Below are 18300 nucleotides of genomic sequence, written 5' to 3'. Positions count from 1 at the left end.
TAGATTGTCTCTTTCCATCTAACCCACCCCTTCTTTATTTTACAGCTCTCATTTTCCTATCAAACTATTTTTTCCTTCAAAACTTTCCTTCTCTTTGCATGGTTTTCGAATTCGATTCAATTAAAGCAGACATGTCAAACACAAGGTGGGGGGCAGATTCGACCCACAAAGTCGTTTCATGCGGCCCCCAAAGCCATCCTGGAAACAGTGAGGGAACGGCCCCCACTGCCTTGGCCCTGGCCCAGAGACCCTCCTTCCGCCAGAGACCCTCAGATCTGTCCCACTCCTGCCCAGGCCCCCATAGGCACCCTTGATGCCAACGATGTAGAGCTGACCACGCCCACCCAGTAAGCCATACGCACTCTAGCCACGCCCACCCAGTAGGCCACGCCCACCCTGCCCCTTGAGGGCAACCGCAATGCTGATGCGGTTTGAGTTTGACACCCCTGAATTAAAGGGAGAAAGAGGAAAGTTCTTTTTCCCCCCAATTTTTATTTTATTAAAAAAGATTAAAATACGAAAGAAAACAATCAAACAAATTTTGTTTGAGAATTTTTTTTTAACTTTAACTGGGGTTTTTATTTTTTCTCAGGGAATGATGTAATCTTTTTTTAATTGTTTTTAGCTTTTGTATTGATTTTCTTTTAAATATCCTGTAAACCGCCCTGAGTCCTTCGGGAAAGGGCGGTATATAAATCTAAATAAATAAATAAATAAATAAATAAATAAATAAATAAATAAATAAATAAATAAATAAATAAATAAATAAATAAAAAATAAAAAAAACAAAGCTAAACAGGATCATTCAAATTAAAGCGAGACGGAGGAAAGTTCGTTCCGAGGTGCTAGGGAACAAACATATCGAAGAAAGCAGCGAACGGAGCTCCTGCTCAATACTAGGTGTTGTTGTTTTTTTCTTTTAGCCGTCGCCGGCCGTTGCCTTGTGTTTATCCCCTCTGCCCTTTTCACAAGCGCGCGCTGCTTGTGTAAAGGGCTGCTTCTCCTGGCAATCAGCTGCAGCCCGAAGACCTACGCAGCGCACCGAGTTCACACTCAACCGCAGGTGCAACCCGTAGCAAGCAGCCCGCTCCGAGCCTACGCGGGCTCCGACATCCGGTCGCAACGCCAACGCGGGAACCCGGGAGGGCCTTGCTGCGCGTGAGGGGGTGTGTCCCCGCGGGCGGTGCTGAGAGGTGGCGAGGTTCGAGGTCAGCTCCTCCCGCCTGAAGACGCGGAAGTGGCAGCCTCCGGCGCAGCAGCAGCAGCAGCAGCACCAGGAACCAAAGAGGGACTTGGGTGGGACATGGCGCCGACCGGGCTGAAGGCGGTCGTTGGCGAGAGTGAGTGTGAACGGGCCGCGTGGGGCGCGCTTAACGCCTGCCAATTCGTGGCTGTGAGGATGGTAGCTTTCTCGGGGGAGGGGGGGCAAGAGGAGCGCCTCCCGTTCCACGACGCTTTCCCCGCCACTTTTCCCGGGGTTTGTTTGTCCTACGGTTTTAGTAGCAACAGGGGCTTCTCTGATAGGAGCAGGTTTGTGGGGTGGGGGGGGAGGAGGCGGGGAGGAGGGGCTGGCTGACAATCCAGGCGCCGCCTCCTTCCCGCTACCCATGTCCCACCAGAGTCCGAATTTTTTTTTAAAAATCCCATTTATATCCCGCCCTTCTCCGAAGACTCAGGGCGGCTTACAATTTAAGCACAAACCAATGTGCTTAGCAATAGCCTTCATTCTATGTATATGCCTGCCTATTGGGGCTTATTAGGGCCCCCCAAGTGGCATTATTACAAAGTCAGCTTATTTCCCCCAACAATCTGGGTCCTCATTTTACCTACCTTGGAAGGCTGAGTCAACCTTGAGCCTGGTGGGACTCGAACCTGCACTAATTGCAGGCAGCTGGTGTTACTTAAGGAGGCATTAGCCCACTGCTACACCAAGGCATGGAAATAAGACTTCCTCAACTCTGGTGATTGTTGTTGCTTACATTTCTTCGTTCTTCCTGCTGCTTCTTAAATTCTTCACCTCCGCGCACAACCATTTATTCTGTTTTAACTAATCTCTTAACAGATTTGCAATCGCTAATCATGGAGAAGAGCCCCCCTCTTTACAATTCTTAATTTTTTTCTTAATGTTTCCTTACTTTTTTTTCCAGATAAGTTAACACCAGATTTCATTGATGACATATTTCTTAGGATATCCTGCTGTTTTTCCCTCTGTCCTAAATCAAATACCTTTATCTTTATATCAGTATGAGTTATCCTCTGCACTCTGTAGTAAATCCATACTTGCATTCTCCTCCTTAAACTACCAGATGCTATGGTTTTATTAAAAAATACAGCATCATAATGTTTGGGGATAGAACAATCAAAAATTCACATTTTTCCTCACTAAATTTGAATCATTCGCAACATGAAGCCATTATATAAATAGTATTTATTGACTTAGCATGTTGTGGGGATACTTGAACTACGACTAGGGCATTGTGATTTGTTTGACAAAACAGTAAATTAAAAATGGCACTTAGAATATAATTCTTCCAACTCAGGTTTAAAAGTGGAAGCTTGAACTATTAATTCTTCTAGATAAATTATTTGTATTCTCAAGTCGGCAAACACGCCTTCCTTCCCATTTCCTCCACAACAACCACAACAATCCTATGAGGTTGGGTTGAGAGAGAGGGAGTGACCCAGAGTCACCCAGCTGGCTTTCATGGCTAAGGCAGAACTTGAACTCATAGCCTCCTGCTTCCTAGCCTGATGCCTTAACCACTAGACCAAACAGGTTCCATAGCTTTATATGCTTATAAACATGTTTTGGTGCTTGGGGAATCATTTCTTAGTAAACTATTTCACAGTAAAACATTTAACTTCAATCTACCGCTGATAGTGGCCTACAATTGCAGGTGCAGTTGTAGGCCACTATCAGCAGCATATACAGTTTTGAACCTTTCTTATTTACTTAAAATAAATGCCCTTAAAACTTGTACATTTTTGTTGCCTTATGATGTTATTTAGCACTGCCTACTTGGTGCAGTCTTAAACCCTAAAACCTTTTGATTTCCTTTTTAAAAAAGTTTTTATTGATTTTTTAATACAATTCAACAGTGCTTATTCAACAAACATGTTGTCTGAATTTATCATTCACTAATACAAATAAAATTCCTAATCCCTAGTTCGTTTCTCTAACCGTTGATAAAATAAGTTCCAAATTTGAAAATATTCTGTTTCTTCTTTTTCTTTCAATCTCAAAGTAAGTCTGTCCATTTCTGCAGTCCAATATTTTTTTAATTATTTCTTCCTCTGATGGTATTTCTTCATTTTTCCAATATTGTGCAAATATAAGTCTTGTTGCTGTTATCACATGCAAAATCAAATATATATTTCATTTATCAAGCTTTTCTGGCATTAACCTAATAAAAAAAGTTCCGGTTTAAAATCTACATGTTTACCCAGCATCTTTTCTAGCCAAGTATGTATTTTTGTCCAATATTTCTTTGCTTTAACACACGTCCACCATACATGATAATAAGTAACTGGTTTATGATTACATTTCCAACATTTATCTGACATATTTTTAAACATTTTTGCTAATCTTGCTGATGGCAAGTGCCATCTATAAAACATTTTGTGTAAGTTTTCTTTATAAGAGGTTGACATTGTCAATTTATAATTTCTTTCCTATAGGGTTTGCCATTTCTCTAAATCTATATTATATCCAAAATTCTTTGCCCATGTTATTGTTTCTTTTACTTGTTCATCTTCCATTTTCAAATTTAATAGAAAATTATACATTTTCTTAATTAGTTTTTCATCAGAGGTTAATAATATCTGATCAGAGTCTGCTCTTTATAAAATCCATACAATTTAACATCTTTATCATATCTCACTTGCATGACCACCATGATAAATCAATACCCTGATTTTCCATCTCTTGTCTAGACTTTAATTTCCGTTCAGAATTTAGAATATCTTTATATGTTCATATTTTCTCAAGGCTAACTAGATTTGAGTGTACAAATGTTTCCATTGTTGAAAGCCATTCTGGAATTTTCAAATATATTTTGCATTTTATTTTTTCCCATGTTAGCAATAATGCATTTCTAATATAGTGCTTTTAAAAATATTTATGAATTTTATTTCTCCCATACCATAAAAAGCATGCTAACCAAGTTGTAAGTCATGTCCCTCTAGATCAGGGGTGTCAAATTGCTGGCCCGTGGGCCGGACACGTCATCTGGAAGCCACGCTCACCCCATTGCCGGCAATGGCAAAACTGTCCAGATACGTTGTGCGACGTCACGTGACATTGTGAGTTTGACATGTCTGCTCTAGATACAACAATCTTTTTTGTCTGAGGATTATCCATTCTTTTATCCATGTTAACACTGATGCTTGATAGTATAAAACCCATCTGGCATACCAAAACCTCTTGATTTTCATCTTCCTGATAAGACCCAGTACTTCTTGCCCTGCAATAAACCCCGAAATCTAGTAATGGTTTCAGTAGTTTTGCTCAATTTCCTTACTTGAATTAGGAAAAGTATTGCTTAAACCAATCTGGTATTTCCCAAATATACTGATCAAATATATAATTTTTGAGGGGTTTTTTTGAGATTGTTATTCCAACACATAGGGAGGGAACCAGGCTAGGGGAGACAGAATTAAAACATTGTATTAGGAATTGATTGGTGTTAAATTCTTATTCATGTTTTGATAATCTACTGATCTCATTTTAACAAGGATTTGTGACTCCTAGTATAGTTGAAACAAGATGGCCTTCCCTTCATCATCATAAAATATCCAACTGAGTACAGAAATAAAGGTTGGGATAAAAGAATGGAATTTCTGTCATTTAATTCTGCTATTCAGAGTAATGCTTGCCCTCCAGAGTTTTTGAATTCTAGTACTCTAGTTACCTTCTATTATTGGATCTCAAAAAACCAAGAAAAAGTATATCAAATTTAATTTCTGCAGATAAAAAAAAGGTTACACTCCATGGCCATACAGTATATGATACAGCTATTCAGTATGTTAATTGTAAATGTAACATGTCTTATAGAAAAAATAATAAACTATTATTATTTTAAAATGCATATCTTGAAAATTCTGAGATTGTTTTTGAGACAGTAGAAAGGCTAGTACATTGCTGATATACTAGACTTAAGGATAAAGAAATAAATATTCTAGCTCATGTATCATAAAGAGTTGGATTTTAATTGGTAACTTTAACTTCCCAACCTAAAATCCAATGATACATGGACAATTGCATTGTTTGTTTACATTGTTTACAATCTTATGAGATTTGTAAACAATGATCTGATTTTCTTCAGGGATGAAATGAGATCACATGAGTTTAAATAAAATTGTTAAAAAAATTTGCAATTCTCCTATACACATTTTAAAACAATAGTTGAAAAAGTATATAAATGTACGGTACTTCTTTTGAGTGTGAAGACATCATTTCTAACAAGACTGAAATAAGTACCTTTCTGTTTAGCAATTGTTAGGCACAGTAAGCATTTTTTTCATACTTCAGCCCTTCAAAAGGAGTGAGTCTTATATACTTTGAGAATAGAATTTATTTTCCTTTTTCTGTTTCATGATCTGGTTCCTATGACTTGTGTTGTTAAGTACCTAACATTTTAGTAAACATATTAGTTTCCTTTACACTTTGGTTCTTTCATCTACCTATCATCATTTGATTGAAAAAGATTTGCACTAAAATTTCAGGATATTGACATATTTCCCCTTCAGTCACACATTGAAGACACAGAAGGAAAATAACCTACTAATCCTCAGTTCCAGGTATATGAGGAGAATAATTTTGAAAGGATATTGGAGGAATTTATGTTTTGAAGTAAATATTGTAGCATTTTGTTTTTTTATAATTTTATTGAACATTTGATTTAAAAGATAACTAATACAAAGTAAAAAGGAATGACAGAATAAATGTGGAAAAGAAAGAAAAAATATGCAGAAAGAAAAATAAAAATGAAAGAAAAATAAGAATATAGTAAAGAAAAAGAAAAAATATATAATTTCCCCCTTTATAACATTTTAGTAACATCACTTTCTCTTAAAATAAAATAAATGAACTCTATATCTCATTTTATATCTGTAAGCAAATCTTTAAAACCTCACTCAGTCCTAACAGTTAAAATCCATTAAGAGTTACCAGAGTAAATATATCTATTTTAACCTTGATAGAATAAACTTATATTCCTTTACTTTACTTTTTAATCTTGATCCCTACAAATACTGTCCTAGAATTTGATTTCTGTTCTTTTCTTTTTGTCCCTTCTTATAAAAATCCTCAAAACTTTAAGATTCTTTCGTAAATCAAATATAGGAAAGTAAGCCATAGGGATGCGGTGGCTCAGTGGGTTAGGACGCTGAGCTTGTCGATCAGAAGGTCGGCAGTTTGGCAGGTCGAATCCCAAGTGCCGCGTAACAGAGTGAGTGCCTGTTACTTGTCCCAGCTTCTGCCAACCTAGCAGTTCGAAAGCACGTAAAAATGCAAGTAGAAAAATAGGGACCACTACGGTGGGAAGGTAACGTTCTGTGCGCCTTTGGTGTCTAGTCATGCCGGCCACATGACCACAGAGACGTTCTTGGACAAGCGCTGGCTCTTCGGCTTTGAAACGGAGATGAGCACCGGCCCCTAGAGTCGGAAACGACTAGCACGCATGTGCGGGGGAACCTTTACCTTTACTTTTAAGCCATATTACTGTTTTGGTTTGTTATTTCTATATTCTTTTTAATTATTAAGACATCAGCCAATTTCACTTGTATATCTAGTATAGTATCTTTTTCTGTATCATGCTTGTAGACGTCATTTTTAAATCCACATTCAAATCAGACTCAGTCTTGTCTGGTAAAACCTGTTCCTCTTCCATTGCATCTTTTAAACACAGTCTGTCTATAATGGCAGAGATTTTTTTAAAAGTAAAAAAAATCCTTAGTATCTCTTATGTTAAAGTATTTTACTCCATTCTGTATTAGCAAATCAAATTGTATTCTTTAATTGTAATCTTAGTTCCTTCTGGTTTTCTCTAGTGTCTAACTTTCAAAATCCCTTTTTAAAAAAAGAATTCAAAATGAGCATTTATAATTTGTAACTTTCCAAAATCAACATTTTAGTCATGCCTTTGCTATTTATTAAAAAAAAATTTCAAAATCCTCAAATCTGTATCTAAAATCTCTTGGTAAGAATTGAAAGAAACACATCTGGTGCTATAAAATGTGTTATTGCAAATGTTACTGATAACATAAGAGCAATTAAGCAGTTTCTGAAAGAAATGAGGCTGAGCAAACTTTACGTTCATATAGGATATATTATGGTTAGGTATTCCCTGCCTCTCAATTCATGAACCACCTGATTGGTTGGTTGTGCTAGAAGCTTCTTCAGGTAAAAAGAGAATCCAGGTTCTCTTGGATTCTAAAAGATAACAAGCATTCAATTCCGTGGTAAACTCCTTTGCAATCTGTATCTTGAATCCATCCAAATAGAGATATATTGCCACTATAATCCAGTAATCTTTAAAATTTAATGACATTTTTGCATTTTCTCATTGCATTACATATAAAGAAATTTGCAAAAAAGTGCCACATCCTGGTGGCATTTGGAAAAAAGCTATGACTTGTTTTTAAAAGCTGCAGTGTTAACTTTCGGGTTGTCATTTAATAAATCCAGCAGCTAATTTCCAAATTAATACAGCTCAATTTCTACCAATTTCTAATTGTGTTTCTTTGGGAAATGGCTTATTTTATTTCTCCACTTCAAAATTTTGAATAGTTATCTCCTCTCCCCAACTGTTTCTGATCCCTATCTTTTTTTCTCTCTCCCTCCACTCTCCCTAATCTACTCTAGTACTTTCTATATTATGAACCAATTTTGCAGTCTCTTTAAAGATAGAGATCTGCTATCTTATGCATCTAAGAAATTAGAGACCCTGTATTAAAGGGAATAACTTATAAAATTGTATACACTCAGCCCAATTCAGCTGACAGTGTTGTGGGGAAAATAGGAGGAGCGAAGTAGTATTAGATATGTTTGCCGCTTCAAGTTATTTATAAAAATAATAAGGGTGGGATATAAATAAATAGAGAGCATTATATTTTACTGACTTTAATGTTGCTTGTAAAACAGTACTGGTAGAAAAATGTCAGAGCAACAGCTGGTATATTCTACTCAGAGAAAAATGGTCTTTAACATTTAACATACGATGCCCTGCATTCCAAGAAATCTTTGTTTCTCAGTCATGTTTGCTCTGGTTCTTCAAATTTCCTAATTTGGAAAGATTATGAGAATAATGTCTCCCAACTAATGTCTGCTAAGCCTTAATGTTTCTACAGCTTTATTTTAATTCTAGAGCACAGAAAGGAAGGGCGGTACATAAAACACCCACAAACTCTAAATTCATTTCTGCCTAATCCTTTGTTTTGCTTGGAATTGTCTTATCTTCCATTGTAATGAAAACCTTAATTCAGAGCTGTCACTTACTCTCCTTTTCATTATCATTAAGGTGCAGACCTGTTCAAAGGAGGGAAAAGAACTATATCAGACTGAGCAGAAATAATTGTTTTAAAAGTCACACACTGTTACCTGATATCTATTGTAGTTGGCTGTTCTTGATAACATCATGTTCAAGGCTGAGTAAAGATACACACTGCATATCCATTTGCAGCTGGTTGAAAGTTTTAGCTGATGTTTGTACAGTGTAGGGAAGTCAGCCTTCTTCTCTAAACTGCCCAAAGGCATGCAAATGTGATGATTTGAGGTATAGAAATTTGATAAATAAATTAATAAAAAGACACCAGGCTAGAAACCAGGAAACTGAGTTTTAGTTTCACCTTAGGCATGAAAGCTGGCTAGGTGACTTTGGGTTATTTATTCTCTCTGTCCAACTCATGTCTCAGAGTCATTGCTGAGGGGAAAATAGGAGGAAGGAATATAAGGTATGTTCGCTATCTTGAATTATTTCTAAAAATATTAAAGGCAGAATAAAAAGAAACATTCTAAAAATATCTAATCTAAATAATCTTTACTGCATTCATATAGCAAACTATAAAGATGTACAACCTAAAGCTGCATGCAGAGCCCTCCAAATATTGTTAACAAATTATAATTTTTGTGATGGAAGTGAAAGTAATTGTCTGTTAACTATATTTAATGTTGCAAATAAAATCAACTGAAATTTAGTTTATGCTCTGATTCCACTCTCAGTATGCCTGGGTAAAATTATCCGATCCAATAGCATTGTTTAGTTACTATAATTCACACAACATAATAAGACAGCTGTTGTGCATTATACAATTTATATTTGGCTGAAGATTCTACATTTCAGAATACACTATCTCAATGGAACACATCAGTGAGACATGCAAAGTGCATTTTATCTCCCAGTTTATAATTAGATAAGTATCTAAGAGTGTCTATAGAGAGAAAGAACGAGGGGGGGGGGAACCAAATGAGGTACATCTAAACTGTTGTGTGATTATAGGAATTAACCTTGTTGAGGCTGTCTTGCTTTCCCCACACATCTTCTGTGTGGAGTGAAAATCAAGAACTTTTATGTCCATTTGATAATTTAGTTTTTTCACTTATTGATACATTTCCTAGAGCTCCCTTCCTCCAGGAGCTCAAGGTAGTGAACATAAAACTCCTTTCCCCAATTTCACTACCACCATCCTGTGAGGTAGGTTCAGCTGGAGAGAAAGAGAAAAAGGGGGGGGGAGAGCCAAATCACCCAGTGGGCTTCTGTGACTTGGTTTTCCCCTGTCCTAGTCTTAAAATAAAATTAATCTCAACTTTAGTCAAATTATGTGACCCAGATTCATATTCCAAGATAGGAAGCTGGCTTTTTTCCCAACAAAATTAACTACCCTTTAGAATTCATAGGAAATGCTAAATTGGGACTACTGGAAAGTTGGAGAAAAGAGTTTCCAATCCCATTATAGCTGAGGTTAAGGGAATAAAAAAAGAAAAATAAATGAGTTCAAGTCTCATGCAACTTATTCTTATAACAAAATGTTCATCATTGTCGAACATTTTGAACAACTTGTATTTTTAGCCTAAAGAGCAAAATACTTTTCCATCCATTTGTAAAAAATATAGGCACTCAAAATGTTTGTGAAAGACTCTGTGACTTCTTTGCTTTCTAGTGAAAAGTATATTTATATTTGTACATTAGGATAGTCATAATCAGGCTATGTACAATGGGATGCTGTCCTTAAATGTGAAAAAAATTGCATCCCTTGTTTTTTCAGCTCCATAAGGTGACTTAATATAAGTAAAATATAGGACAAAGGTGGAGACTGATCTCTAAAGCCAGTTTGGTGGCTGATGTCTTTTTAATAACAAATTAAGCTATTACCAGTTATACCTGTTTGATGGACTTGAACTCACAGTTCTAATATTGGCTCCAGAATTAAAGCAGAAGGTTCCCAAAGCAGAGATAAATGAAGAGGATGAAGAGGATCCCGAGGTATTTTGCTGTCTGATTCAGAGGAGAAGTTCTTTTGCTTCTATGTATTGCAGCAGGTCCAATCATAAATCCAAAATTAACATTTAGGAAGTGATAACTTTATTGTTTATTACCTTAGATTTTTTTTACCACCCTGTAATCCCTTGCTTTGGGGTAGAGTCTGGGTGACTGAGTGGAGTTGAGCGTTTACTGGCCAGATACCTTTCCTGCTGCCCATGCGGAGTTCGCAGCAGATATTTTCTCTTTGCGCCCTGATGGAGAAATATCTCTCAGTGCCTAGGATTGAATTCTCAACCTTTTGAGTGGGAAGCGAGCGTCTTCACCTATAGGCCACTGTGCCACTCATTTATTACCATATATACTTAGAATCCCATCTGTAAGTAAACCAATCCTCAAATTTTTAACTAAAATATCATGAAAAATGCACCACCCACAGATAAGCTGGCCCATAAAATTTTTGTATGTTTTAATTTTTACAATGGGTTTTTCCATAGGTGATGTGTGTTTTATGGTATTTTGATTAAAAAAATCAAGGGCTGGCTTATGAACAAGAATATAAAGAATATACAGATACTTTTAAAAAGCTGACGGAAATATATTATTGCAGATAAGCCCATCTGTAGGTAAGCCAAACCCAATTTTGGGGGTGCATTTTGGTACCTAAAATTCTCAGCTTATCCACAAGATACACAGTAATTTATTACTTTTATATACCACCAATACCATGCAATCCTTGATCCTTCATCTCACAAATTAAGAGGATGATTTAAAGGTAGGCAATTTATGTGTCTGTGTGGTGCAAGTAAACCCTGAACTTTATGAACCTCAAAAGCAAAGTGACAGAAGGAAGAGGGAGAGGTGACCACTGAGAGACGGAGGTTGAGCTAGTAATTCGGGGAAAGCCCTCTAGAAAACAGCTGAAGAAAGGCTAGCTTCAATCCAGAGTCTAGCCCAAGCTACAAGCAGCCGAAGCAAAAAAGCACTAATTTAAACTTGATCATAAATAACGTGTTTGGAACTGGGTAAGACTATTGATTCTCTTCTACTTGATAATTGATTTCCTGGGGAAAAACCCAAGAAGCAAAAATCATCTGTCAGTGAAAAGGAGGGGGACTCTTCCCCACCCTCCCACAGAAGTAAGTGGCGAATTAAACTTTTATGGGGGACAGAAATATATTGAAATGAAATGAATATAAGAAATCTGGATAAGTTTGAAATTGGTGGAATTTGTTAAGATTTTCTTTTCAAAAGATTGATGAAAACAGAAGAAAGTAATTGCTCATTTTGAAAACTGAAAAAATGAACTGGTCCTGACATCTAGTGGTGGATGAAAATATACAACTGTAGTTGCTCTAATACAGGAATTGACAGAAAGCCCAGAAAAAGATAAGTTGTTTTTGTGACCTTCAATGTCTTAACTAAACAGAGAACAGCTGCAACAAAGAAAAGAAAACATTTTGGGCTACCTACAAGGCGAGAACTATAAACCTTAGGGGGGAAAAATGAACTTCCTGGATTATAAATAGTTATTGAATTGTGACTCCAAAGCTGTTTGCAGAGAAAGGAAAACTGGTTTTTTGCTATCATGGAACATCAGAGATCTGCAGAAAGAACATATCAAGAGAAAACAAATACTTTCCAGGAGGAAAGGTATGCTATGTTGCAACTAATTCAAACAACAATAATATCAAACTACAAGGAAATTAAAAACAACTTTGAAAACATAAATGAACACATTTTCAATATATCCTTACAACAAAAAAACTCTCAGAAAATAAAGATAGAGATCGATCAGATAAAACAGACAACAGAACATAAATCAGAGGAAAGAAATTTAAAGATGGAACCCAACAATGGAAAGAATTATGACTTAACCCTGGCGGAGATGGAAAAGATAACCTACACTTGAAGACTGCAAAATAAGTCTGAGGACAAGAAAAAAGAATAGACAAAATGGATTATAGAGCTGTCAGGAGAACTACAAGAACTTGAGAAACAAAAAATGATAGAAATTAAGAGAGAAAGAAAGAAAAAGATTTTCAATGAATACGAAGGAGCGAAACCGTCCTACAAAAACGTCTTAAACTGGATTTGTCTCCTGTACCTACAACAACATCTATAAGACTATGGGAAGTCTTTTTGGTCCAGTGGAGCATACTGATTGGGAAAGATATTTAGCACACACACAAAGTTTATATGAGGGAAATGCTTTAGATACTTAAATGTAATTGATCTTGAGAAAATCTCAGTTGATAAAAATGTTTTGAATAGATTCAAAAGATTAGATGACTGGATTTATTAGATGGAATATTTAAAGATTAAATATTTGTCTGAATACGGTTAAAAAGAATAGAAACATTCTGGATATAAATGTATCTTAGCTTAAGAAGGACATGTTTCTCAAGTAGTATACTATTTCCTTCCCTTTTTTTCTTCTTTTTTTTAAGATATGAAAAATTTAAAATTGTTGGGATGAGGAAAACGACTTAAATATTTAAGTGTAAATAACTTTGAGAAAATCTTAACTGGTAAGAATGTTTTGGAAAACAAATCTACAGTAAATAAGAACTTTGAAAACAGGATCTATGATGAAGTAAGTAAGATGATCAATTAGAAAAGAAGCTTTATATTGATATGGTTGTTAAATATTAGAAAAATGTTTATATTCAATTGTTATCTATCAAAATACTAAGAAATGTACTAATTTAGGTTGGTAAAAGAATATTATTGGAAGAAGAGAAAATCAAATAAAGCTACTATGTGGATTATGGAATTGTAGAAATTAATTGTTATTGATTGTTTTTAAATATAAACCCAGACAACACGCTATTTACCAAATATTAAGGTGACTATGTTAAAAAAATCAATAAAATATATATTTTTTTAAAAGATGACATTAGGTATTAAAAGGCCTTTTAAGCAGGGAAAGAGATGAGATTGGTAGAATGAGCAATGTGCAGGGAGTGTCAGAAGAATTAAGATTGGTACTGACAGATTGTACATTATTGGCTTTAGCTTCTGCCAGATTATTCTTGAGGGAAATGAAAGACTAATTTCCCTCACCATTTCTGTAAATGTTTGAGTGGATGGTATGAACTAGTTGAGCCTCTCCTGACATAATTCAGCTTCCTGCTCTTTTCTTTATGCTAAAAATCTACTTCTTGCATGAATTATCTTTTTCCCCCTCACATGCCGTGGGACTTCTGAAATTTCCAGTATGGATGGGTTACACACATTATGTGAAAACTATATTCAAAGATTGTAGAACTGAGTTTACTGTTGCTTGCTTATTATACTTCTTCAGAACTATGCATTGCAATACTGGAAAATTCAGTATAGTGACATATATATGCTAGAAATTTTGTTGTGGTGGTTACATACTTTTTAGATGGCAAGCAAGTTTTCCAAATCTCTATGTGAACATAAAAATCTCCAAGATACTGAAGTGACATTTCCAGCAGACAGTTGAATGCTTCCTTCTCCCTCACTTTCCTCAGTTATTTCTACAAGTGACAAATCTGCAGAATGCTACTGAGAAATAGAAGTTTTGTTGATTTCCATTGTGCAATCCTGCTGTGTTTTCTGGCCAGAGCTTTGGATGGTTTGTGCTTGTTTGCTAATATCTTTGCAAATTAACAATAGTACAAATGCAGATTATTAATCAGGAAGATCTAACAGTAAACATTTTCAAGTGCTTAGAATGCTTAAATTACTTTTTAAATACAGGTGAATACAGGTGAAACTCGGAAAATTAGAATATCGTACAAAAGTTCATTTATTTCAGTAATGCAACTTAAAACCACTGATTATCTGGACCCGTACCAATCGGGTTTCAGACCCGGATACAGCACGGAGATGGCATTGGTCGCGCTGGTGAATGATCTCTGGAGGGCTAGGGACAGAGGTTGCTCCTCTGTCCTGGTCCTATTAGATCTCTTAGCGGCTTTTGATACCATCGACCATGGTATCCTGCTGCGGCGTCTCAGGGGGTTGGGAGTGGGAGGCACCGTTTTAGGTGGTTCTCCTATCTCCTGGGCCGCTCGCAGTCGGTGTTGACGGGAGGGCAGAGATCCGCCCCGAGGCCTCTCATTTGTGGAGTTCCTCAGGGGTCGGTTCTCTCGCCCCTCCTGTTCAACATCTATATGAAGCCGCTGGGTGAGATCATTCGTGGTTTCGGGGTGGGGTATCATCAGTACCCAACTTTTTCTTTCCACCCCAAACCAACCCAGCGATGCCCTCGCTGTGATGTCCCGGTGCCTGGAGGCGGTCCAGGTCTGGATGGAGAGAAACAGGCTTCGTCTCAATCCTGCCAAGACTGAGTGGCTGTGCATATCGGCATCTCGGGTTAACCAGACTATTCCATCTCTAATGATGGGGGGTGAGGTGTTACCCCCCGTTGATAGGGCTCGCAACTTGGGCGTCCTCCTGGATTCACGACTCAATTTTGAAGACCATATAGGAGCAGTGACCAGGGGGGCTTTTGCCCAGGTTCGCTTGGTGCGCCAGTTGCAACCCTATCTGGACCGAGATGCCCTACGCGCAGTCACTCATGCGCTCGTGACCTCCCGTTTGGACTACTGCAACGCTCTCTACATGGGGCTGCCCTTGAGGACCACTCGGAGGCTTCAACTGGTGCAGAATGCAGCCGCGCGAGTTGTGATGGGGGTCTCCCGATACTCCCATGTAACACCTCTACTCCGCGAGCTGCATTGGCTTCCGGTTGCCCTCCGGGTGAAATTCAAGGTGCTGGTGATGACCTATAAAGCCCTACATGGCTTGGGTCCGGGATATCTGAGGGAACACCTGCTGCCGGCATCAAGTTCCCTTCGTCCAGTGCGCTCCCACAGGGAGGGTCTTCGCAGGGTGCCACCGGTAAGAGATTGCCGGCGGGTAACACCCAGGGATAGGGCCTGCCCTTTGGAACCAGCTGCCAGTGGAGCTGAGGACTGCCCCCGACCTCCGTTCATTCCGCCGAGGCCTGAAGACCTGGCTCTTCGAGCTCTCTGGCCCAGGCTGAGGATTAATTTATTTTAATTGGGGTTTTATTTATACAGGGATAAATTTAATCTTTTTTAAACTTGGTTTTTTAACTTTTGTATTTTTGGTTTTTAATTACCCTGTAAACCGCCCTGAGTCCTTCGGGAAAGGGCGGTATATAAATGTAATAAAATAAAAAATAAAATAAAAGGGGAAACTAATATATGAGATAGACTCATTACATGCAAAGCAAGATAGTTCAAGCTGTGATTTGTCATAATTGTGATGATTATGGCGTACAGCTCATGAAAACCCCAAATCCAAAATCTCAGAAAATTAGAATATTTCATGCAATCAATAAAACAAGGAGTGTACATACAACAATATCAGACCTCTGACAGACTGTGGAAACTTCACACTGGACTTCAAGCATCTTGCAGTGTGTGCCTCTCCATTCTTCCTCCAGACTCTGGGTCCTTGGTTTCCAAATGAGATGCAAAAGTTGCTCTCATCAGAAAAGAGGACTTTGGACCACTGAGCAACAGACCAGGTCTGTTTTTCTTTAGCCCAGTTAAGACGCTTCTGACGTTGTTTGTTGTTCAGGAGCGGCTGAAGCCCATGTCCAGGATCCGTCTGTGTGTGGTGGCTCTTGATGCACTGACTCCAGCCTCAGTTCACTCCTTGTGAAAGTCCCCAACACTTTTGAATGGCCTTTTCCTGACAATCCTCTCCAGGCTGCGGTCATCCCTGCTGCTTGTGCACTTTTTTCTTCCACACTTTTCCCTTCCACATAACTTTCTATTAATGTGCTTTGATACAGCACTTTGGGAACATCCAACTTCTTTTGAAATTACCTTTTGAGGCTTTCCCTCCTTATGGAGGGTGTCAATGATGGTTTTCTGCACAACTGTCAGGTCAGCAGTCTTCCCCATGATTGTGATTCCTACTGAACCAGACAGAGACCATTTAAAGGCTCAGGAACCCTTTGCAGGTGTTATGACTTAATTAGCTGATTAGAGTGGGACACTTTGAGCCTAGAATATTGCACCTTTTCACAATATTCTAATTTTCTGAGATTGTGGATTTGGGGTTTTCATGAGCTGTACGCCATAATCATCACAATTATGACAAATCACGGCTTGAACTATTTTGCTTTGCATGTAATGAGTCTATTTCATATATTAGTTTCCCCTTTTAAGTTGCATTACTGAAATAAATGAACTTTTGCATGATATTCTAATTTTTTGAGTTTCACCTGTACATGTTTTTTTAATTGTTGATTTAAAAGAAATAGTGAAAGTTGCAAATCCAGTGTATTTTCAGGATTATATTGTTGCACTTTCAATCCCTACCTGATCCTGAAGCTACTTCACAGTCAGAACCTCTGTTTGAGCCAAACCCATCCTCATATGGCTATTTGATAAAAGTAAAATATGGAGAAATTTCCATGTACATTACTTTGGACTTCTTGAGGAAATGCAGGCTATGATTATAAGAAATAACATAAAATTGAAGGCATCCTGTTTTGTGAAATATAGAAATCAGACTTGATACTACTATGCCTGCCTGATAACTCAGTTGGTTCAAAATGTTTTTTTTATTAAATGGAATTATATAAAAGTTTTTCAAGAGCTTTTACCAGTAGTAGTGTTCCAAGGGGATGGCTGTACAAGAGCAAATGGGTGTGAATCATTTCCTGCTAAACTTAAGGACAAAAGCAAATGAGCCTGGGAAGACGAGAGCACTTATATACTAAATTAAGACATCAGGTGAGGGGAAAATAATTCAATAGTTTGTCATCTACCTTGTTGGAAACTCCATGAGAGTTCTATTTTAATATGCCTTCTTAATGTATCCTAAATTTTTCACATTTGGTTTTACTTTACTATTCCTTCAAATAGTATCCAGTATGACTTTTATTAAACAATTTTTCAAAATTTCATTTGTATTTTATTGTATTTTAATTTTACTATATTTTTATTCATATTTGCATTTATCCCTTTTTTCTTTAGTTCTTCTTTGTATATTATTGCTTTAAGGGAAGTGAATGTGAATATGATAGAAATTGTTTAGAAGCACTATAACCAACAGGATTCCACATCAGAGCAGGAAAAATACATCATTTTGAAAGGACTATAGAGAGTACAGCAAATGGCCTTGATGAACTCAAGCAATTATCAGATAAACATGGCTTGAACCCATATCAAGAAAGACTTTTACACAAACACTTCAGACCTGACCACCTTAATTCACATGAAGATAAAAGAGGGACAATAGAAGCACATTCAGACTTGCCAGTTTCTGTTACTATAACTATTTTAATAATAGCTTTAGGCCACAGTGTGTCTGTTTATTAATCTGGTCTACTTTATAGGCTGAAAGGGGCTAGGTTTGTAGTGTGAAAAATTGGCAATGTCAGGTCTTCTCTCACAAAATTCCTCTCAGTCTCCACACCCTAGAATCACATTATTCTTGGGTCCAGTAGTTTGGTAGTTACTGTTCCCAACACTTACCTTCCAAGGGAATGCCTTTACAGTTCCTTAATCCTGAAGGCCACAAAAGCCTGTACATATTACTGACAAGTAGGAAAAATGATAAAATAAAAATCCATAGCGTTGAGCCATATGGCTAGGAAAATCACACATGTACAGCACACTCCCCTTTGGGATCTGGATCAAACTCACAAGGTACATAGAGAATTTAAAGAAAAAAATAGAAAATATCTATGTGAAATATTCAGTGGCACAGGGGATAAAACATGCTTATTTAAATTATAAATCATGATTTCAAAGGATCTCCTATAGAAAACTCTAATGGTGAACATAACATTCAGGGCCAACAC

General features: G+C 37.2%; 1 protein-coding gene across 1 annotated transcript in view; it reads left to right on the top strand.

The window, feature by feature from the left end:
• Nucleotides 1-431: 431 nt before the first annotated feature.
• STXBP2 (syntaxin binding protein 2) overlaps nt 432-18300 on the top strand; it is a 46539-nt gene continuing 28670 nt past the window's right edge. Inside the window, exon 1 of the mRNA XM_081317672.1 lies at nt 432-1340. Within this exon, the coding sequence (XP_081173798.1) occupies nt 1304-1340 (37 nt within the window). The 5' untranslated portion in view covers nt 432-1303. The remainder of the gene's footprint in view (nt 1341-18300) is intronic.

Source organism: Vipera berus (assembly GCF_964194415.1).
Source record: "Vipera berus genome assembly, chromosome: 2".
NCBI classification, from domain to species: domain Eukaryota; kingdom Metazoa; phylum Chordata; class Lepidosauria; order Squamata; family Viperidae; genus Vipera; species Vipera berus.
This window is presented reverse-complemented; position numbering and strand designations above follow the sequence as displayed.